Raw genomic sequence first — 24056 nt, forward strand, 5'->3', positions numbered from 1 at the left:
ACCCCACCTCCAGGGGTGATCATGGTTGGTACACCCCACCTTCAGGCGCGATTAAGGTGGCAAACTCCATCCCTATGAGTCACTAGGATGGAAAAAGCCATCTCCAGGTCTGGTCAGGTGGGCATGCCTATGGTACATTCAGAGGCTTGAGGTTGAATGTGACTGTGTCACTGCTACATCATGGTGGAATGTTATCTCATGGGAATGTTATCATTCAATTTACAATCAGAACCTGAACCGAAAAGGACAGATGGGTGATTCTCTTGCAACCTGAATTGTAATAAACCTTCTTTTAACTAGTTCTCTCATCAACCCATTTTTTTCTCTCCTCCATTTTCTTCAACTTCCTCTCCTGTACTATCTCCTACTCATTCTTTTCCACACAGTAGACATTCGCCCATAAGACAACATCGAACTGTTAGGTTAACTCCTTCCGAACGGTTTGAATGGAGTTTTCCCAGTAACTGAAAGCGGAGTCAAGTAATACACTGCACATTTTCTGTGCACTTCTCTCTCCACTCCACTTTATTGCCTCTGGCTAAACTGATAGTCTCCTTCAGGTTCCTGTTGATGCGTTCGACTATACCGCTAGCCTCTGGGTGATATAATGCACATTTTTTGTGTTTGATCCCTTTCGCCAACAAAAACTCCTCCATTTCTCTTGATACCAATTTACCACATTTTGTGTAAGTAACACATTGGGAATTCCCTCCCTAAAGATCATTTCTTTGAGAAGTGCTACCATAGGTATGGTTTCCAATCCCTGGGTAAAACTTGAGTCACTTCCGGCCAGCTCGAGAATGTGACCATCGGGACCCTACCTTCGAGGGAATTGGCCCTATTATGTCGAGGGCAACTTCATCTCATGGTCCCCTCTGTAACTTCCTCACAACCACGGGTTGAACTCTGGGTTTAAGTACTTTGTCACTCGTCATGCATTGTATGCACTCTCTCCCTAACCTCTCTGCCTCCATGTCCATTCCTGGCCACCCATACACTGTCCTCAATTTCTCCTTTGGTTTTGAGACCCCTGGGTGCCCTTCATGTGCCAACTTCAATAATGAATTCTGCAAGACCACAGGCGGCACCATTCTCGTTGTTCGGAACAAAAGTCCCTGCTTTACTGATAGCTCTTCCCTTGCATTAAAAATATTTTGGCATTTTCACCTGTCGAAGTAATTCTTGCACAAATAACACCTTAACAGTTTAATCACAGCTGTATTATTTCATCCTCAACAGTCGCTTTTCTCCGCTCTTCTTCAGAAATGTCGTACCCTCCACGGCGCATACATTCGCCTCTTTGTCCAGTTTGCCGCCATCTCCACTCGACATTTCATCCTCACGTGCCACCAACCTACACAAACCATCCACCACAACATTCTTTGCTCCAGGGATGTATTCCACGTTGAAGTTACCCTCCCGTGACGCCACTATGCATCGAGTGATCCTCCTGAGACAGCATTGATGCCTTTCGTATGGAAACCCCCCTCAGAGGCTTCTGATCCGTCTTCACCTTGAACTCTCAGACCCACAGAAAGCCCTCATCTCCTCGCCGCCCAGGACATAGCTAGGGCTTCCCTCTCAATCACAGAATATCTTCTTTCTGGTTCCTTCACGTCCGCGACGCAAACATAATGGTCGTGTCATGATGCCCTCTCCTTGTATCAATACTATTCCCATCCCTGTCACTCTTGCATCCGTGATTAAGGTGGACGTCATGTTAGGGCCAAGACTTCTCTGGTTGGGGCTGCAGCTGGTTCATGTTTTTCAACTCAAACTTCCTCGCACACTCCTGGTCCCAATCCAAGTCTGACCCTTCTCACCGCCCCCTCACCTCCACACTCCTGAGTGAACACTTGGGTTTGAAGTTGCAATAATATTCAGCCGACCCTCAAAGTTTGAGTCGTCTCTCTGTTCTGCGGTTATACTAACCCACTGATCGCTCCAACCAAGCTAGACTTTGGTTAGTTTACGCTTCCAAGCTCCCGAGGACGGCTCTCGCGCTCTCATCATGTCCAAGGACGTCAGAGCCACAGATACATACATCATCCTGTATATCTTGACTCCCTCTGATCCTTTCAGAGCCCTCTCCCTCGCCTCTGAAACACCGAAGCTGCTGACGCCAGCCCGAAGGGCATTCTCTTATACCTCAAAGTGCCGAAACGTGCCACACAGCAGGAGGCCGGGCCCTGGGGTGGAGGAGGCCGGGTCCTGGGGTGGAGGAGGCCGGGCCCTGGGGGTGGATGAGGCCGGGCCCTGTGGGTGCAGGAGGCCGGGCCCTGGGGGTGGATGAGGCCGGGCCCTGGGGGTGGATGAGGCCGGGCCCTGTGGGTGCAGGAGGCCGGGCCCTGTGGGTGCAGGAGGCCGGGGCCCTGGGGGTGCAGGAGGCCGGGCCCTGAGGGTGGAGGAGGCCGGGGCCCTGTGGGTGCAGGAGGCCGGGGCCCTGGGGGTGGAGGAGGCCGGGGCCCTGTGGGTGCAGGAGGCCGGGGCCCTGGGGGTGCAGGAGGCAGGGGCCCTGGGGGTGGAGGAGGCCGGGGCCCTGGGGGTGCAGGAGGCAGGGGCCCTGTGGGTGGATGAGGCCGGGCCCTGAGGGTGAAGGAGGCCGGGCCCTGAGGGTGAAGGAGGGTGGGAGGGTGGAGGGATGACCGCACATGAATGCTCTGTTTGCTGAGTTGGGTCACAGAGGTGATTGACTCAAGGGCGGCCTCTAAGGCCCGGTCAGCCGGCTGGAGCCAGTGAGTCTGCCTTTAACCTCGACACAACACTGAAGGTGAGAGGGGTCTGTGCAGGGAGGTGTCTGCAGGTCTTGGGGTCTGTGCAGGGAGGTGTCTGCAGGTAAGAAGGGGGTCTGTACAAGGAGGTGTCTGCCGGTAAGGGGAGTCTGTGCAGGGACGTGTCTGCAGGTAAGAAGGGGGTCTGCGCAGGGAAGTGTCTGCAGGTAAGAGGGTGTCTGTGTAGGGAAGTGTCCGCAGGTAAGAGGGGGTCTGTGCAGGGAGGCGTCTGCAGGTAAGAGGGCGGTCTGTGCAGGGAGGTGTCTATAGGGAAGGGGGGCTGTGCAGGGAGGTGTCTGCAGGTAAGAAGGGGGTCTGTGCAGGGACTTGTCTGCAGGTAAGGCGGGGTCTGTGCAGGGATGTGTCTGCAGGTAAGGGGGGTCTGTGCATGGAGGTGTCTGCAGGTAAGAGGGGTCTGTGCAGGGACGTGTCTGCAGGTAAGAAGGGGGTCTGTGCAGGGACTTGTCTGCAGGTAAGGCGGGGTCTGTGCATGGAGGTGTCTGCAGGTAAGGGGGGTCTGTGCAGGGAGGTGTCTGCAGGTAAGAAGGGGGTCTGTGCAGGGATGTGTCTGCAAGTAAAGGGGGTCCGTGCAGGGACGTGTCTGCAGGTAAGAACGGAGTCTGTACAGGGAGGTGTCTGCACGGAAGGGGGGGTCTGTGCAGGGAGGTGTCTGCAAGTGAGAGGGGGTCTGTGCAGGGAGGTGTCTGCAGGTGAGAGGGGTCTGTGCAGGGACGTTTCTGCAGGTAAGGGGGGGGTTTGTGCAGGGACGTGTCTGCAGGTAAGGGGGGTCTGTGCAGGGAGGTATCTGCAGGTAAGGGGGTCTGTGCGGGGACGTGTCTGCAGGTGAGAGGGGGTCTGTGCAGGGCGGTGTCTGCAGGTAAGGGAAGGGGGTCTGTGCAGGTAAGGGGGGTCTGTGCAAGGACGTGTCTGCAGGTAAGGGGGGGGGGTCTGTGCAAGGACATGTCTGCAGGTAAGAGGGGGGTCTGTGCAGGGAGGTGTCTACAGGTAAGAGGGGGTCTGTGCAGGGACGTGTCTGTAAGTAAAAGGGGGGTCTGTGCACGGACTTGTCTGCAGGTAAGGGGGGGTCTGTGCAGGGAGGTTTCTGTAGGTAAGGGTGTCTGTGCAGGGACGTGTCTGCCGGTAAGGGGGGGTCTGTGCAGGGAGGTGTCTGCAGGTATGGGGGTCTGTGCAGGGAGGTGTCTGCAGGTAAGGGGGGTCTGTGCAGGGAGGTGTCTGCAGGTAAGAAGGGTCTGTGCAGGGACGTTTCTGCAGGTAAGGGGAGTCTGTGCAGGGAGGTGTCTGCAGGTAAGGGGGGGTTTGTGCAGGGACGTGTCTGCAGGTAAGGGGGGGTTTGTGCAGGGATGTATCTGCAGGTAAGGGGGTCTGTGCAGGGACGTGTCTGCAGGTAAGGGGTCGGTGCAGGGAGTCGTCTGCAGGTAGGAGGAGGGTCTGGACAGGGACTTCACTGCAGGTAAGAGTGGGGTCTGTGCAGGGACGTGTCTGCAGGTAAGAGGGGTGTCTGTGCAGGGACGTGTCTGCAGGTAAGAGGGGGTCTGTGCACGGAGGTGTCTACAGGTAAGAGGGGGGTCTGTGCAGGGAGGTGTCTGCAGGTGACAGGGGTCTGTGTAGGGACGTGTCTGCAGGTGAGAAGCGGGTCTGTGCAGGGACATCTCTGCAGGTATGGTGGGTCTGTGCAGGGAGGTGTCTGCAGGTGAGGGGGGTCTGTGCAGGGACATGTCAGCAGGTAAGGGGGGTCTGTGCATGGAGGTGTCTGCAGGTAAGAGGCGGTCTGTGCAGGGACGTGTCTGTAGGTAAAAGGGGGGTCTGTGCAGGGACGTGTCTGCAGGTAAGGGGGTCTGTGCAGGGAGGTTTCGGCAGGTAAGGGGGTCTGTGCAGGGACGTGTCTGCAGGTAAGGGGGGTCTGTGCAGGGAGGTGTCTGCAGGTAAGGGGGGTCAGTGATGGGAGGTGTCTGCAGGTGAGAGGGGTCTGTGCAGGGATGTGTCTGCAGGTAAGGGGATCTGTGCAGGGAGGAATCTGCAGGTAAGGGGTCTGTGCAGGAAGGTGTCTGCAGGTAAGAGGGGTCTGTGCAGGGAGGTGTCTGCAGGTAAGCGGGGGGTATTTGCAGGGAGGTGTCTGCAAGTAAGGGGGGCCTATGCAGGGAGCTGTCTGCAGGTAAGACGGGGGTCTGTGTAGGGCCGTGTTTGCAAGTAGGAGGGGGTCTGTGCAGGGAGGTGTCTGCAGGTAAGAGGGGGCTGTGCCGGGAGGTTTCTGCAGGTAAGGGGGTCTGTGTAGGGATGTGTCGGTAGGTAAGGGGATCTGTGCAGGGAGGTGTCTGCAGGTAAGGGGGTCTGTGCAGGGAGGTGTCTGAAGGTAAGGGGGTCTGTGCAGGGACGTATCTGCAGGTGAGAGGGGGGTCGGTGCAGGGAAGTGTCTGCAGGTAGGAGGGGGTCTGTGCGGGGACGTGTCTGCAGGTAAGAGGGGTCTGTGCAGGGAGGTGTCTGCAGGGAAAGGGGTCTGTGGAGGGAGGTGTCTGCAGGTGAGAGGGGGGTCTGCACAGGGACTTCACTGCAGGTAAGAGTGGGGTCTGTGGAGGGACGTGTCTGCAGGTAGGAGGGGGTCTTTGCAGGTAAGGAGGGGTATGTTCTCTTCTAGCCCTGGGCTGCAGGAACAGGTAAGTAAGGAGGGGTCTGCACTCCTCTAGCCCTGGGCTGCAGGAACAGGTAAGGAGGGGTCTGCACTCCTCTAGCCTTGGGCTGCAGGAACAGGTAAGGAGGGGTCTGCACTCCTATAACCATGGCTGCAGGAACAGGTAAGGAGGGGTCTGCACTCCTCTAGTCCTGGGCTGCAGGAACAGGTAAGGAGGGGTCTGCACTCCTCTAGCCTTGGGCTGCAGGAACAGGTAAGGAGGGGTCTGCTCTGCTCTAGCCCTGGCTGCAGGAACAGGTAAGGAGGGGTCTGCACTCCTCTAGCCCTGGGCTGCAGGAACAGGTAAGGAGGGGTCTGCACTCCTCTAGCCCTGGGCTGCAGGAACAGGTAAGGAGGGGTCTGCACTCCTATAACCATGGCTGCAGGAACAGGTAAGGAGAGGTCTGCACTCCTATAGCCCTGGGCTGCAGGAACAGGTAAGGAGGGGTCTGCACTCCTATAGCCCTGGGCTGCAGGAACAGGTAAGGAGGGGTCTGCACTCCTATAGCCCTGGGCTGCAGGAACAGGTAAGGAGGGGTCTGCACTCCTATAGCCCTGGGCTGCAGGAACAGGTAAGGAGGGGTCTGCACTCCTCTAGCCCTGGGCTGCAGGAACAGGTAAGGAGGGGTCTGCACTCCTCTAGCCCTGGGCTGCAGGAACAGGTAAGGAGGGGTCTGCACTCCTATAACCATGGCTGCAGGAACAGGTAAGGAGGGGTCTGCACTCCTATAACCATGGCTGCAGGAACAGGTAAGGAGGGGTCTGCACTCCTCTAGCCCTGGGCTGCAGGAACAGGTAAGGAGGGGTCTGCACTCCTCTAGCCTTGGGCTGCAGGAACAGGTAAGGAGGGGTCTGCACTCCTATAGCCCTCGCTGCAGGAACAAGAACAGCAAAGATAGGATAAGTGTCTGAACAAAGGTTCTGTTTCTCCGCAGGCTGAGTGGACACTTCTGCTGCTGAAGCTCCCCCCCCTTCACCTTTGACCCTGCAATGGAAGCCTGGAAACATCTGTGGGCCCTGATACTCACCATCTTCCTGGGTGAGGGCAACTGGAAAGTGTAGCATTATGCTATATTTATATATATTTGCACTTACGAGGAGTTTATATATCTGTGTATGTACATATCAGTGTGTGTATCTATGTATGTGCTTACTAGAAGTTTATGTATCTGTAAGAAATTGGATAACTGTGTGGGGTAGATCACTACCCAATGATCAATAATCACAACCCATGTCAGGGGGAACACACAGAGTCACTACACTAACCTCAGCTCAACCTCCTGCTAACTACGGCACTGAGCAGACAGGCTTAACCTTGGGCAATGGGTAAAGCACGTACCCAGTACCAAAACTGTCATAAAGTTGAAATGAAACGCAATAAAAATTCTAAACCGACTTAAAAACTAGAGTGTGTTTAATAAACAAGATGACAGGAACAATTATACCACTCCAGTAAAGGGAACTGGAGATTTGAATGTTAAAACTTTTAATTTGGAATAGTGCCGATGACACACAGTGCCAATGACTGGCAAGGGTTGCGGTAGAAGGCGACCTAGGTGCACATTTTCGCTTCTGGCTCGAATGGTCAGTCAAAATCCACAAGTGGAGTGCACTTCTAAAGGCCCCAGGACCTCAACGAATGCATTTAAAGACTCATGGGGTGTTGGACAGAGGCCAACAGCAGGGACCAGTCGAGATCCAGTTGTCACTAGTGAACTGGGCAGGTGCAGGAAAGGCCTCTTGCAGCTTGTTGTATCCCTGTGGGTTGAACATAAGATTGGCCTTACGACCCTTGAAGTTAACGTCTTTGCCCTGAGTACAAGCGAGTGGGGCCAGTGCTTTAGCACCCCTCTCAGGCCACAATAGCTGGTCTAGCCCTCTTCAGTTCTTCCCCAGGTCCAGGACTGTTCTGAAGGGAGTTCCTTCCGTTGCCACATTCATGCTTGGCACTTGCTAGTGGGTGGGAATGACACCTGTGCATGACCTAACTGAAGGGGTAAAAGATTCCAGGGCCACCCTACCCACTTTCAGGATTTCCTAGACGGTGAAGGTTTTTGGCCATACTCAACTCATGGGCGTATGTGTGGGGGTAGTATACTATGGTAATCCTAATGCCCTTTCACATCTAGCATTAAAATACAGTTTTAAAAGACAACCACTCTACTCACAATAAACCCAGAGACAGATGTCTGGTAGGACAATGCAGAGTTCATCAGCAACAGTGGATAGAAAAAAGAATTGTTGTGGCAAACTGTTCTTTTCCTTTCAAGTATCCCCCAAAGTGTTAGATGTGAAGCTGAGCAGACCGGTCAAGTGGGATATAACACTCTAACAAAGTTTGACATTGGAATGTAAAACAAAGAGGTCAACTGTGATTGGAGCCTGCCTGGCTGGGAGACAAAAGAATGACCCTGCCCAGGTTTCAGTTAACATTTGTCTGTGACAGGGAAAGCCTGTTTCAAGTTAATGCAATTGCTGGACCCAACCTCAATAGTCACCAAAGTCTTTGGTCTCTGCTTAGTGAACAGTTTTCATATGTTATCAAAGCGGAACTACTTGGGGCTGAAGCTAAAGGCTGATTAGCCTCCAGAGGTTTCAGGCAGTGACATGACTTGAACAGCAAAATGCATACTATTGGGGAAAGTATGTGTGTACACCCACCTACGGTCAACGGGTATAAATCACATTTATAGGGTGGAGATTTAGAAGAAAGAAATTGGTGAATAAAAATGATGAAAAGTGGATTTGTGTATCAAGAATAGTGCATTACTCATGAAACTCTCTGCAGAGGTGGGAAGAGCCTTTGCAGTGTTGGAGAAAGGAAAACAAGGTATAGTAGAGAATAAGGGCCACATGCATCAAAAGAAAAAACAGTTGCAAACCGGCAGATTCTCAGAATCTACCCCTTTGCGACCGGTATTTTTGCACTTGGGATGCATCAGCCCATATGCAAAAATCGAAATCTAATGAATCGCAACCCTTGCGATTGCATTTAAGGAATCACAAATTTCGATGCCACAAATGCAATGCATCATGCCATTGAAAATAGAGATTTCACTACTGGGGGACGCAAATTACCGTCAAATGAAACTTGACCGTAATTTGCAAAAACTTTGAAAAATGCACTAAAGTGCATTTTTCAAATTTCCTGGTTACACACACACATGCCCTTAGGGCATGTGTGTGTGCCACATGTGTTCACATTCCAATTTCAGGGGTGCAACAGGGTGTTCTTTTGACACCCTTGCACCTTTGAAATTACATTCACAATTTGCGAGTACCCATGAGTACTCGCAAATTGCGCATGCAATGCAAAGTCATTCCTGTGGGCCTATATGCCCATACCAATGAATCGGAAGCAATTCCTCAATTGCGACTCGCAATTAAGTAATTTGCAGGAATAGCAATCTTATTTGCGATTCCTACATGCCTATGCAATAGCGATTCTTCAATTGTTGCGAGTCCTTAAAAATCGCAATTAAAGAATCGCAATTGACTTCTTTGAAGCATGAGCACCTTAGTTCTTAAAAGGAGACCTATGCTACCTTGAGGCTGTGGGAATGTACCCAGTAAAGGTAACTTTTATAAGTAGTGGGATATATAGCTGTTGAATAAAATAGGACGAGAGTTTGATTACACACAGCTCTGAAGTGATTTAAGAATTCCCTCTACTTGAACCCCAGTTTTACCCATTGCCACGTATTGAGGGACTCGCCTACCTTGTACAAGTCTTGAGGCAGAAAGATTGTGAGCTTCTTTGTCCAAAAAATGAGAAAAGCAGAACTTGCGGATGAGCTCTTGGTAGATGAGAGAATTCCGCCCCACAGCCCGGCTTTCAGGCCAAGACTTCGGAAACCTTTGTTCCAGCAATCCTGACTCCTGTGGAGGTTGAGAATGACCTGAGGCTTAGTGTGTACTCTTTGGGACTAGCTAATCATGAGGTCATGACTGGGCTAGGACACATTCCTGAAGCCATGAAGGGGCCAGACAACACTCCTGAAGCCATGAAGGGACCAGCAACATTCCTGAAGCCTTGAAGGGACCAGGCAACATTCCTGAAGCCATGAAGGGATCAGGCAACATCCCCGAAGCCTTGAAGGGACCAGGCAACATCCCTGAAGCCATGAAGGGACCAGGCAACATTCCTGAAACCATGAAGGGACCAGGCAACATTCCTGAAGCCTTGAAGAGACCAGGTAACATTCCTGAAGCCATGAAGGGACCAGGTAACATTCCTGAAGCCATGAAGGGACCAGCAACATTCCTGAAGCCATGAAGGGACCAGGAAACATTCCTGAAGCCATGAAGGGACCAGGCAACATTCCTGAAGCCATGAAGGAACCAGGCAACATTCCTGAAGCCATGAAGGGATCAGGCAACATTCCTGAAGCCTTGAAGGGACCAGACAACATCCCTGAAGCCATGAAGGGACCAAGCAACATTCCTGAAACCATGAAGGGACCAGGCAACATTCCTGAAGCCATGAAGGGACCAGGCAACATCCCTGAAACCATGAAGGGACCAGGCAACATCCCTGAAGCCATGAAGGGACCAGGCAACATTCCTGAAACCATGAAGGGACCAGGCAACATTCCTGAAGCCTTGAAGGGATCAGGCAACATTCCTGAAGCCTTGAAGGGACCAGGCAACATCCCTGAAGCCATGAATGGACCAGGCAACATCCCTGAAGCCATGAAGGGACCAGGCAACATCCCTGAAGCCATGAAGGGACCAGGCAACATTCCTGAAACCATGAAGGGACCAGGCAACATTCCTGAAGCCATGAAGGGACCAAAAGATCATTTGGTACGGGCAGCACTACCTGCACCTGCAGAGATGACCACAATTGACACACTATGGGGTTTGCCGAAGCTCACTGGGCATGTAAAATGTGGTAACTGTTCAATGTGCGAGAGTACTATAGAAGGCAAAGAGTTTGTTTACAGTGATTTGAAATACGAACGTAGAGAATTCTCAAACTGTAATAGCTCCAATGCAATCTATGCTTTGTTTTGCCCATGCTCCATGATCTATATCGGACAAACTACACAAAAGGCACGAACAAGGATGTGCCAGCATCGAAGTAGGATACGATGCCGAACTGCGAATGCACCCCTGGTACAGCATTTCACAGAACAATCCCATACAGAAATGGATTTCAAATGGACTATCATCTGCCTGGTAAAACTCCCGAGCCGCGGGGGCAACCTGCAACAACTCATGAACAAAGAGGAATTGAGATGGATTCTGAAGACTAAAAGTCTTCACACAGGGCTGAATCGGACTGAGGATTGGACTTCCCTGATCTAACATTATCTGGTTTCTCCTCGCCACGGATTCGTCCGCAAGCCTGCAATACTATTGTAAAATATGGTTCTGAATAATTTCTTCACCTTTTCAATGTATACGTAAATGTAAAATATGTGAAATGTGCTGCAAATGCATTTAATATGGAACACTAGCTTTAGGGTATGTTCTGAATGTCTGTGACTCACGGCATGCCACTCTACATTCTCCACTCATATGTATTAACATCGGTGGGCACTCACCTAGCTATTATTCTATATACTACTTAATGGGCCGGGCACCACTCTAAGATGGCCGACACCCGTCCTGCACATCACAGCTCAGTCTCCCCTTGACTACCGTCGTCGCCACACCATGCTATAGTATTATTCACCCGACCTAAAATGGCCGCCAAGTTTGGGCGCAATCTGATTGGTCCGTCTTCTCATGTGACCTTCTGTATCCCTTCATCGCGTCCCGCACTGCACGGAGACGCCGCGCTGATTACCGGTGTTAGCAAGAACCCCCATTGTGGCCTTGCTCCCAGCTTTTCCAGGTAAGATCGGCCCCGGTCAATTTGCACCCGTGGTAGGATTTGAGCTCATGACACCATTGTCACTTATGCTGCCCTTGTCCTTTCTTTCCCATACTCTGGTACCGTGACTATCCCTTTCGGGTAAGATCTGACTTCCCGCAATTTTTGTTTACCAGGTTCATTTCGATCTGATTGCCATAGCCATTTACATGTTACCCTTCCCTCCACAGACCACAGTACTGAGGGCACTCATTTATGGTATGATTATTTTCTCAACACCACTTTAAATAGGGAAGCAATTTTGGCTATTATATTTTCAATAATTTTCTCCCCATTAGATTCACTATATAATTAAGCTACACTATCTAGCTTAAGGAATTTTCCTATCTGAGTGCGACACTATTGGTAAGCGCAATTTCGCATACGTGCACCCTCACTCTACACGGATTAGGTTTGAGTGCACTGAATGTTTAGCACGTCGGCCCGCCGCCACTTTACTACATCTGTGCCTGATTTTTGCACTAGCCATAGTTGATTTGACACTCGGCACCACCAGTCCTGTTCCTCGTTATTGTTCTCCACTGCCCATATCCTGCATGATTCACATCTCGTTACCGGCTGCACCTTGGCATGGTATGAGTCATGCAATCTATGTACGCAGTTGTGGCAATGTTTTAATGACATGTCTCTATCTTTTTTATGTCTCCTCTTCTTTTTACATGGTATTTATCCTACTACCAGTGAAACATTCGCAAATGTGTAACTTTAAGGCAATTACCCTCTGTCCTGAGGATGAACCTCTATTAAGTATGGTTCGAAACGTCGTCGACATATTACACTAAATGCAACGAATGCAGATACAATTTTTTCTTGCATATGTGTATATTTTAGATTGTCTGGTGTATGTCTTACTCTAATCAGATGTCTAGCTATTGCCTGTTATTTTGTATGTTGTATGTTCTTCCAGTGTGTTAGTCGGACACCGGACGGTGCCCCGTTTCTATCACACCCAGTGTTACATTTGTTATAGTACTTTTGTATTAGGGAATTAAACTGTCCTGCTGGACACTTCCCCAGAATATATTACCATTTGGTTTATATTTATTCTTTTTTGTATTGGTTTGTTGTTCTAAGGACCACTGTTCTTGATAATATATGAAGGGACCAGGCAACATCCCTGAAGCCATGAAGGGACCAGGCAACATTCCTGAAACCACGAAGGGACCAGGCAACATTCCTGAAGCCTTGAAGGGACCAGGTAACATTCCTGAAGCCATGAAGGTACCAGACAACATTCCTGAAGCCTTGAAGGGACCAGGCAACATTCCTGAAGCCTTGAAGGGACCAGGCTACATTACTTAAGTCTTGAAGTGACCGGGCTACATTCCTGAAGCCACAAAGGGACCAGGCAACAGGCCAAAGTCATGAAGAAGTCTCAGAAAGTATCTAGCCTAAGCTGCTCCTGCAATGCTAAGACCTCTAACCAGGAATGTAACTGCTGGAGAAATGTTAACATTTCCCCAGCAGTTACATTCCTGGTTAGAGGTCCTTAGAGGTTGTTGGTGAACCATTAAAGGCTAATGGGTACCCAAGGACATCAGGAAGGGGTGACCTGGCAACAAGGGATACCCTTTGAGTAGATGTTTGGTTTTCTGTCTCACAACAAATGGACCATCCTTCTCGTGGTCTCACTCTATGTTCTCTTAACTCTCATTCTCACCCATGCTGTCTTTAACATGCTGTGGTTGTCTTCACCTCTCTTCTTATAGTCTTGCATTTTTTGCTTTCCCCTCCCAATCTAGTGGCCTCTTGCTTACTGTCTCTCCCTCTCAAATGATATCCTCCCTTCTTTTTTCATTGCCATCTATATTTTCTGTCTCTTCTGCTTGCTGACTGTCTCTCACATTTTCTTGCTGTCTCTTTCTCTTTGTTGTATTCCTGTTTCTGCTTGTCTCTCTAACACACTCTATCTCTCCCTCAATCCCTTCTTTATTGTCAATAACCAGTTTTATGTCTCTTTCCCACTATTTCCCATCTCATCTGTCCTTATCTCAGTCACTCCCTGCCTCCCTCTGTGCACCTTTACTGTTCCCTCTCATAATCCCTCCCGCTACCCCTCTGTAATCTATACCTCTCTAGTGCTCTTTCACTCCCTTTCCCTCTCTCACCGTGTGCTTACCTCTTGTGCTCCAGTGTGCCCCACTTCTTCGATGCATCGTCAGGAGTACCAAGCAGACGACTGGAGCGCGTCCCATATACTGGAGGAGACACTGGACCAGTATGTGAAGCCGTACACAGCTGGCTTGGTGGACACCCTCACATCCTCGTGGATCTGGGGAGCCATGGGGTGAGTGTGTCAGAGATTCATCGAAAAAATGGACTCCCTACTATAAATAATGGTTTCTAGGACAAGGAAAATATCAGCATTGTTTTGCGCATGTCAAGGAGATGGGTTTATTTTGTCTGTAACCACACAGAGAGGAGGAGTGTGTAGGGTTTTCTTGAGAGGTGGCACGTACTCTGTGAAAAAATACTGCCCTCACTCACAAAATGGTGAAAACACACAAAGACTGAGGGCAGACTTGAAATAGTGTCCTAGAGTGGTGCACAGACATAATATCGAGTCCAAAATATCGATTGGACATAATATCGAGTTTTTAATATAGACTGGACAAACTATCGACAGGACAGAATATAGACAACAAAAATATCGTTTTTAAGGTAAGTGAAGTAATATCGACTGTTAAAAATATAGATAGTTAAAATATCGAAGTATATAATATAGATAGTTAAAAATATCGATTTTGTAATAATATATAATTTTTTATAGTGTATTTTTATGTTATAATATGTGTGAAAAGTGTGTATTTATGTTATAAATAAATTTATTTAATGAATTTTGTTTTTATAATTATTGCGTAATGTAATTCTGTAGCGGGTTGTGGGTTTATAGGGGAATAGGGTGGGAAGTAATTTAATTATAATTAATTAAATATGTACATTTATTTATTGATAGTAATTAGTAATTAATTGTTAATTATTTTATATTTGTTAATTATTTTAACTATAATTGTTAATTAATGTATATTAATTGATTAATTGGTAATTATGTAAATCTTACATTTTTAATTCTGTAGCGGCTTGTGGGTTTATAGGGGAATAGGGTGGGAAGTAATTTAATAATATTTAATTAAATATGTAAAATTATTTATTGATAGCACGTAGTAATTAATCGTTAATTAATTTATATTTGTTAAATAATTTAATTATAATTGTGAATTAATTTATATTAATTGATTAATTGGTAATTATGTAAATTTAACTAATTTAATTTCTGTAGCGGGTTGTGGGTTTATAGGGGCATAGGGTGGTAAATAATTTAGTAATAATTATTAAAATAATAAAATTAATTAAAAGTAATTTTTTGGGAAATAATTGTGAAATCATTTTAAATTATTAAATATTTAATTGTTAATGTTTAATTAATTTGTATTAATAGGTGATTAATTGAAATTATTATTGTTAATTAGTACATTTAAATTATTAATTATTATATTACATCACCATTTTTTTTAAATTATTATTTATTATTAGATATTCTTTTTTAGATTTTTGATTAATATATGAAATATTTAATTTCCCTACAGTTGCACCCACAGGAGTGGGAATAGTAATTTTAACCCCTACGCTATCCAACGCTTTCCCTACTGTTACATTCTTTGGAGTGGGAACAGTAATTTTAACCCCTACGCTATCCAACGCTTTGCCTACTGTTGCACTCACTGGAGTGGGAATAGTAATTTTAACCCCTACGCTATCCAACGCTTTCCCTACTGTTACACTCTTTGGAGTGGGAATAGTAATTTTAACCCCTACGCTATCCAACGCTTTCCCTACTTTTGCACCCACTGGAGTGCGAATAGTAATTTTAACCCCTACGCTGTCCAACGCTCTCCCTACTGTTGCACTCACTGGAGTTGGAATAGTAATTTTAACCCCTACGCTATCCAACGCTTTCTCTACTGTTGCACTCTTTGGAGTGGGAACAGTAATTCTAACCCCTACGCTATCCAACGCTTTCCCTACTTTTGCACCCACTGGAGTTGAAATAGTAATTTTAACCCATACGCTATTCAACGCTTTCCCTACTGTTGCACCCACTGGAGTGGGAATAGTAATTTTAACCCCTACGCTATCCAACGCTTTCCCTACTGTTGCACTCACTGGAGTGGGAATAGTAATTTTAACCCCTACGCTATCCAACGCTTTCCCTACTGTTGCACCCACTGGAGTGGGAATAGTAATTTTAACCCCTACGCTATCCAACGCTTTCCCTACTGTTGCACCCACTGGAGTGGGAATAGTAATTTTAACCCCTACTATGCTATCCAACGCTTTCCCTACTGTTGCACCCACTGGAGTGGGAATAGTAATTTTTACCCCTACGCTATCCAACGCTTTCCCTACTGTTGCACTCACTGGAGTGGGAATAGTAATTTTTACACTTTTGTTATTGTACGTTAATAATATTGGCTATTATTTAATTATATTTTGTTACTATATATATATGTTTTAAGAAATATGAATAAAAAAATGTATTTTTTAACTTTCATTAATTATTTAATTATTATAAGTTAATTTAAGTATTTTCAAGTATATTTTAGTAAATAATTGTTAATATTAATTTAATTTAACATTTTTTTAGTAAACTCGATATTTTTTAATACTATATAATTGTAAACGATATTTTAAACTCGATATTTTGGTACTTACCTGTTTGTAGATAGAAACTCGATATTTTGTCAGTCGATATTTTGTCCACAATATTCTTGCAGGTCGATATTTTGGTTCTCGATATTATTTCAGTAATCCTCCTAGAGTAGCAGTAGGTGCACAAAACCAGGGAGTACTCCCCCCTATACTCCCCACAAAGTAGGACTGACTCCCACAACAAATTGCAATACAAAGAGGTTTCAGCACTCTATACAATGATATTAATACATCATATCACAGTCCAAAAGTAAGTAGTACATTAAGAACAAATGTCCAAATCTGGGGTATGTATTTCCTGATGCAGTGTTCACTTTAATTTTCATAAATAAATTCTCTTTTCACAATTCTATTGATCTTAGCCATAGCCAACATGTTTCGTCTCCTGAGAGACTTCTTCAGGGATTCAACATATGGCACAAAGTTTGTCCCTCAAATAGTCGCAGTATTTCTAGTCCAGTAGCGATAAAGTGCTTGTAAGATTCAAAAGCTCGAGAACGGCCTGATAACCGGACGTGGCAAAGGTCAGTGTATCTTATTCACTCACAAAATGGTGACATGCTTCTTAGTTGAGCTTGCTTCAAAACACCCCTGTGCGGAACAACGCTTGGGGTGGAGCAAAAGGGAGGGACAGACAATACAATGCTTAAACTGATGAGGAAAACTAGGAAACCCTACATGGCGGGTACGGGACAAGAGGTCCGGCGGAGCACCACCCTTGAAGTAAGTGTGACTACAGGGGGTCTCCTCCTTTTACTCACCAGTTTAACCATGGGCACATGGAAACTCGATTAACTGAAATCTGTTACTGAGGGTATCCATCTCTCTGGGAACAACTGTTCCGGGTATTCCTAACTCAGGGTACGGAGGGAGCACAAGATACTGGGGTCTGAAAGGTCCTGATGAATGCTGTTGTGACCTAAAATTGTTGGCACGTGACACGCAGCAGAAACATGCCAACAATCTGGCAGTAAGGAGGGGTGAAGGAATACTTTCCTGTCACCACCATCCTTCATGTTTTTAATCCTAGTCAGTGGGTCTAGGAATACATTGTGTACAGAGAAACCACTGAACTGGCATGGCCAGACACTACATTATAACCCAGAAAAATGGCTCCTTTGTATCATGGTTCCATTTGCGCTCCCTTCAGTGTTGGCTGTAGTGTTGACACCGCAGTCAACACTGAGAGGAGCGGAAATTGTGCACTGCATGCACCATGATGCAAAGGAGCAAACTTTTCTGGGTTATGATGTAGTGTCCGACCACACCCTTTTCCCTGCCCACACTATTTTTCATGACCTCCTCTACCATTTATCACACATTCCTAATGTTTCTTTTTGTAAAAGTTGCATTCCAGCTCATTGATTACACTTTATCCAGCCTGAGGCGTAGATTACGGCTCGAGACGGAGAGTACGTCCCTAGCCGGAGAGCACGATCCGGGTGCAGAGATTTCGGCCTGATTGCAGACGTAAAGTTAGGAGTCGTAACTGATTTCTGTGAATACCAAAAACTCGTTAGTACCTTCTGTGAATACCGGAGTAGTAAGTTTAGGATTTTGTCTCAGATTAGTTCTGTGAATCAGCCCCACATTCTTTTGGGAAAGCACATCTATCAGGGGTCACAGCAATCTAGGAAGTGCTTGTCACAGTTAGGGTTAATAACGAAATTCTATTTCTTTCCTCTCAGGAAGACCTTGAATGGTGTCCAGGGAGCTGTAAATTATAGCACAGAGTATCTTTGGACCTACTACGAGGACCACCTTAGTGCTCCAGTCAAAGAAATCAAGGAACGGATTACAGCAAAAAACAGCACCGGTGGCCTCAAGGACTTTTTCAGGAAATTTTATTCTTAGAAAAGAAAAGACGGCAGTTGAAGTGACATCTATGAGAAGAGAATGTAACTGTCCATTCCACAACTCATTTCAGCTTCACTAGATCCTTTCCTGGCTCAATCGTTGAATCTCAGCCAGATTATGGACTGCTTCAATCTCCCTCCCCTCTGATAACCCAAATATAATGACCTTTTGGTAACACATCTGTGTCTTGCAATGGTCATTTATGCAAATATTGTGTGTTGGAGGGTGAATGGATGGTAGATTGACCTGATTGTATGATTGTGCGCTCTACAAATACGCTTAACATAACAGAGGTGTACAGGGCCTTGTGTGTCTGCCACACGTGGACAACGGTTCGGATCATTACTGAACAATGCCTGAAGGTTACAGACCACAGGTGGTCAGTAACTCAAGAATGGACTGGAGGGGCGTGGATTGCAACCGTAGGAAATGGCCACGGCTTAGAGGAGCTCCGGAGCGCGCCAGCACAGTCCTGGTAATCCTGGCACTAATCCTGAAGTTGAAGAGCAGAGGTGCAGGGTAATGACCACCGCGTCACCTCCGACACCCGCTTACAGAACCGCTGTGGCAAGACGCCCCCCGATATTGAGATAGACCGAGGGACGGGGATCAGGCCTAGACCCGAAAGAGCAGCTGGGAGCCACAGTAGACGCCGCGGCCGCACGTAGCTGTGACGCAGGCGGCACACTATCGGGAGAGCGCCCGGGCTGGAAAATCGTCCCGACTTGGACGACGAAGCAACGTGGACACAGCGTGAAACCCCGAAAGACAACGGCAGGAGGAACGGAGACCGGTCGGGAGACACTTCATGCCCTGCGGATGCCAGAATTGCACGATCGCCTGAGGTACAACTAGGTGGGCGGGGCGCGCAGGACTGGGCTCCCGATGTCCCACGCAGCCTAGAGGGAGAGCAGAGACATAAAGGGCGCCAGTGGGAGAGGTTCAGGCTCCCATACAGTAAGGCCCTGATGATCCGCAGAGACAGTCAATAGGGACAAGCAGAGTGGTGTATATTCCGGGGCCATGGTCCCATAGATAGGGCGTGATTGCTCAACAGAGGCCCAGGCCCTAGGTGAAGGAAGAGGGCCACGGCCAGTAGCAGATTATAGGATGCTTTGGGCACAAGAATAACGGGTCATGCTCTGGTCAGCTCGGGCACTTGACGGTTAAAATGCCGCGGATTGGTTGGGGTGGACACTGGGGCCCAGCCGCCTGGCCAGCAATAGACATGCAAAGCGATCCATGGAGTCATGAGTACCAGGGTGTTAGACCTCTCAGCCCTTTGGGTGGTCCCTCCTTTTATTTATTTATTTTTGTCCGCTTTTCTGCCCCTCAATCCTTTCATTTTTAATGTCCACTGGAATTTTTAGGTGTTGACCTGGGGGTTAGGTGCTCCTTGACCCCATGGTTCCTCACAGGCCCAGAATTCCCTCCTTTTCTGAGGGCCAGCTTAGTCACCTAAAATGGTGGCAAGCAACTGCCATAACGGTCACTTAAGAAAAGGGGCCCATAGGTTAATATAGAGATGCTCTAGAACCTTCTAGCTGGTTCTGGTAGACTGAGGCCAGCCTATAAAAAGGCCAGGTTAGGGCGGCCATTTTAGAACGATCTTTGAGGGCTAGCTGGAGTGCAGGCTAGGACATCAGGGAGGTGGAACACTGAGAGGATTGACTTCACCCTAGGGGATGCTCTCTCTCTCTTCTGTTATCGCCCCTGGCCTTAGATCTGACCCTGCTTAGGTACTCTATACCAGAAAACTGCCCAGTTATCTCCAGAGTAGAGGAACTGACCCTTCCACTGACCCATAATTGGTGACTGCCGGGGCTGGTGTTGAGCCAATAGCACTGCCCTTCTCCAACCCCAGTAGGAAGTGCAGTTTAACATCACTGTGAGACCCCCGTAAGTAAGGAACGGCGAGCCACTGTCCCCCTCTCTTTACCCCCCCTGTCGCCACCACAAGAACTTCATCTGCTAAAGGCTGTCTCCTCACCTGTGCTGCAGAGCATTGTCCAGCAGCTGCTTTGCCCCCATCCAGAGACGTGGTTTCCTGGGTTCTGGTGAGCAGTGGGGACCTCCCCCTAATCTGTGGTGTCGGGCTCGAGAGAAAGTCCTGGCGTGGTGGCGCCGTCGGAACTTCTGCTGAGCGTGTAGTGGCAGGCAGCCACTGACTTCCGCGCAGGCCCAGAAGCGCGGTGGTTCAGGGAAGTGCCTCAGAGAGCGAGAAGCCCGAGGAGAATTGCCTGTTGCGTGAGGCGGCGTCGTCTGTTTCCCGCGCAGGCCCAGAAGCGCGGTTCTTCAAGGAAGCGTCCCAGAGAGTAAGCAGCCTGTGTGGATTCACCTGATAGTGGCGCGGCAGCGTCTGGCTCCCGCGCAGGTCCTGTGGGAGAGTCAGCCCACCGGAAGAGGAAGCAAACAGCAGTAGAGGAGTGGCTGGAGGCGCAGTGGCGTCTCCGGGTGCTTATGTCGGCCGGGGCTGAACAGACATCGGCAATCCAATAAGTAAGCCGGGCACTGGTAGCTGGTGGGAGTGCTTGGGAATTGGGAGTTGACGCCACGGGTGTTGGTGGCTGGCCTTTCTAAATAAGCCTCAGAGGAACTTTTGAACTTACCAAGGGAGCTCGTCTTAACAAAGGCAGTAGAATCTACAAGAGAGGAATTTAGATTTGAAACTAACGATGGTTGGACAGAGAGGAGAAACAGGGGCTAATGTTTAATGAAATCCCAAATTCATCATATGAACCTAACTGAAGTATTTATCTGCTTTATTTGATCAGAGAAGAACAAAACAGGCAGTGCTGGGCAAGCACTTAACTTAACTTTATTGAATGAAATAACTAGACTGCACAATTATCAGGTTTCGCTAACTAAATGAAATGTGACATGTGACATGTGTTCTTTTCCTTGTGAATAACAACCTAAGTAACCAGAAATGCTTGATGTACAACCTCATGTGTTAATTTTACAAAGCAAGAAAACCTAAAGAACATTTATAAAACGAATCATATTTTTCTAAAACTGGTGTGGTGATATTGTTGAATGGATGGACGCTGAATTACTGGAGGGTGTGACGCAAGCTTAACATTATTGCCTCTAGGTTAGACCTTCCTACTCTGTGTCAAGCTACCCTATGTGGTCTGGTGACCCCAGGTCCATCAGGGGATCAAAGGCGGTCCAAAGCCACAGCATTGAAAAATACACTGTCATGAAGGATCAGCAGGGGTCCCACCATGGCGGACGGAGCCCCAAAAAACCAGCAGCAGGACACACCTAAGGAGGTGACCCTTAACCCCTTCGCTGCTGATGACGAGCTCAGCTCGTCATCAGCCACGGGTGGCGTGTGCTGATGACGAGCTGAGCTCGTCATGTAACGCGGTAAAATGAAAAAAAGCCGAACAGCGCAAAAAATCGCCGCAGCAGCGATGCGGTTAAAGATGTAATGGCTACCCGGCAGCAAATGCAGACATCTATCGCCTCAATCTACACTGAAGTAACACTACTCAGGGCGGATTTTTCTAAGTTGGGATCAAGAGTGACGGAAGTAGAGACCACAACTAAGGCCCTCTCGGCAGACACTGCCACACTGCAGAGACAAGTACACCAGCTGGAACTCGCGCACAAACAGCTCACAGAGAAACTTGAGAATCAAGAAGGGCGCTCTCGGCGCAATAACGTGTGCCTAGTTGGAGTTCCGGAAAGCTTCAGAGGTCCAGCTTTAGATCTGTTTGTAGAAGAGCTAGTACAGACACAGCTCTGCCCTCGTGGACTCTCTAAATTCTTCTCGGTGGAGAGGGCACATAGAGTTCCGGGCGGGCAGCCCAAGCCGGGAGCCCCCCCCTTCAACCTATCCTGGCAAGAATATTCAACTTCAGAGACAGGGACACGATCCTACAGGCGGCCAGGACTGGCCCGCCTCTCCGGGTGGACAATAGTGAGGTGACCCGATACCCAGATTACACAGCAGCCGTCTCTGCCCAATGACGCACCTTCACGGAGGTAAAATGAGAGCTCCGCAACAGAGAACTTAAGTGCGCAATGCTCTATTCTGCCAAGCTCATAGTGGAGGCAGAGGGAAAGACATGGGGCCCGATTCACAGAACTAACTTAAGACAAAATCCTAAATTTACTACTTTTGGTATTCACAGAAGTTAGGATTTTGCCTTAAGACAGACTTAAGACAAAATCCTATCTTAAGTCCGTCTTAAGTTTGTCTTAAGACAAACTTAAGACAAAATCCTAACTTATGTGAATACCAAAAGTAGTAAGTTTAGGATTTTGTCTGAAGTTAGTTCTGTGAATCGGGCCCTTGGTTCTTTGCAACACCGGGAGAGGCCGAGGACTGGTTGTAAGGCTGGAGGCCAGTGAGGGGGAGCCAAAGACAGAAAGCACGGCGGCAGAGACGTTCCACGCAAGGGGCCACAGACGAAACGGAGGAAACAGCGCAGGCTCTGCACGAAGAGTCGAGGAACGGTAGGGACGTTGAGTGAGTTTGAGGACAGAACTTTCCTGTACCGTAAGGAGTGACTGAATGCAACAATACCTTATAGAGATGTAACCCCCCCCCCTTTTTTTGCATCGTGGCGGGGGCAGGGATGACCTTCAGGTATGATGATGAAACGTTGGCAGGGCTCTACTCTACCAAACTCCATGGATTAATGGTGGTGGACGACATGTTCGAAGATGGAGAGACGCAACCCTAGAGCAGGGTCCACATTAAAAGGCGCACAGCACCTCTAAAGACGACAACAACAATAGGACAGCTCTCAGGGGCAGTGGTAAGGCGGGGACGGATTCCTCCCCCCATTTTGACGCAAGTACACGGTTATGGGACTAAAGCAATCTGCTAAGTTGGGGTGGCGGGTAGTTTTAAATCTGCTGGGCAGGGAAGCAGGGATGGGGTGTAGGGATGGGATCAGTTTGCAGGGGGCTTTTTAGTTGGGGTAGTACCCCCCTTTTGTGATGTTACAGTACAGTTGACGGCAGAGCTATGCATGACAAGAAACGCCCAGTTAAGTGGGTCCACATTCAACCTGAATGCCAGACATGCGCCAGGGTGACAGGGACACGGGTACACATGCTCACACCGCCCGGGGACAGACGTCTCAGCTGTCAGTAGTTTCCTGAAATGTAAATGGGCGGGGAGACAAAATTAAGCGGAGACTGGTGCTGCAGTACCTGAGACAGAAGAATCTGGCAGTGGCATTGTTCAAAGAGACACACCTGCAGGGAACGACTGTCAAAGCCCTGAACAGGTGGGGATTTCAGATGGCGGTACATTCCGAATTTACGTCAGGGTCTAGGGGAGTTCTCGTAAATAAACCCTTCCCCCTCATAGTCACCAACACTTATCACGATGACAAGGGGCGATTTGCGGCAATTTCAGGTCAATGGGACGGTAGACCCTACAATATAGTGTCGGTATATATACCGCCAACACTACATCAAACTGCTTTTGTAGACCTGGGGAACTTCCTGCTTGCACTCCCTTGTGAAGAACTGAATATTGGAGGCGACTTCAACGCTGTTATGGACTCAACAGTAGATAGACAACCCCCAAGAGACGCTAGTGGGCCGTCCTATAGACTACAAGACTTTGTGGAGGCGCTTGGACTGATAGATACATTGAGGACCAGCCACCCCCTGGACAGGCAATTTACATTTCACTCTGGGGTCCACAATAGTCTATCCAGAATTGACTACATATTCACGTTAGCCACAAGGACACAAAGCATGACAGACATGCGACACCTGCCTAGAGGCATATCCGACCACTCACCGGTCCTTATTACATATGCACCCTTTGCCCCACAGCCCCGTAGGATATTTCCAATCAGACCGGGATACCTCCAGGACCGTAAACTGCGCAGATCACTAATTCAGGTCACAAAGAATTATTTCACAGACAATCAGCACTCAGTCCCATCACAGACGACGGTATGAGAGGCATATAAGACAGTACTTCGTGGCAGTGCCATCTCCCTCATCACAGGCAAAAAAAGGAAACACCAGAAGCACACGGATGACCTAGAGGCGGAGGTGGCTCAGGCAAAACAGGCACATGCAGCTAGTCCCACAGAGGAGACGACCCATGCGTTGCATTTAGCGCAGCAGGCATACAAAGCGTACGCGCAGGCGGATGCCTCCAATAGATTGA

General features: G+C 48.3%; 1 protein-coding gene across 4 annotated transcripts in view; it reads left to right on the top strand.

Moving 5' to 3' along the window:
- The first annotated feature begins 2619 nt into the window (after positions 1-2619).
- The window catches only part of LOC147666173 (uncharacterized), a 70474-nt gene continuing 49037 nt past the window's right edge, over positions 2620-24056 (top strand). Inside the window, exons 1-4 of one of the 4 annotated variants that reach the window (XM_086949238.1) lie at positions 2621-2770; positions 6393-6496; positions 13472-13625; positions 17737-18082. In XM_086949238.1, the coding sequence (XP_086805364.1) occupies positions 6448-6496; positions 13472-13625; positions 17737-17902 (369 nt within the window). In that variant the 5' untranslated portion in view covers positions 2621-2770; positions 6393-6447 and the 3' untranslated portion in view covers positions 17903-18082. Of the gene's footprint in view, positions 2836-6392; positions 6497-13471; positions 13626-17736; positions 18083-24056 lie in introns of those variants that run through there. The other 3 variants (XM_086949239.1, XM_086949236.1, XM_086949237.1) reach the window with 3 other exon arrangements.

Source organism: Lissotriton vulgaris, unplaced genomic scaffold, assembly GCF_964263255.1.
Source record: "Lissotriton vulgaris unplaced genomic scaffold, aLisVul1.2 SCAFFOLD_848, whole genome shotgun sequence".
In the NCBI taxonomy this organism is placed as follows: Eukaryota; Metazoa; Chordata; class Amphibia; order Caudata; family Salamandridae; genus Lissotriton; species Lissotriton vulgaris.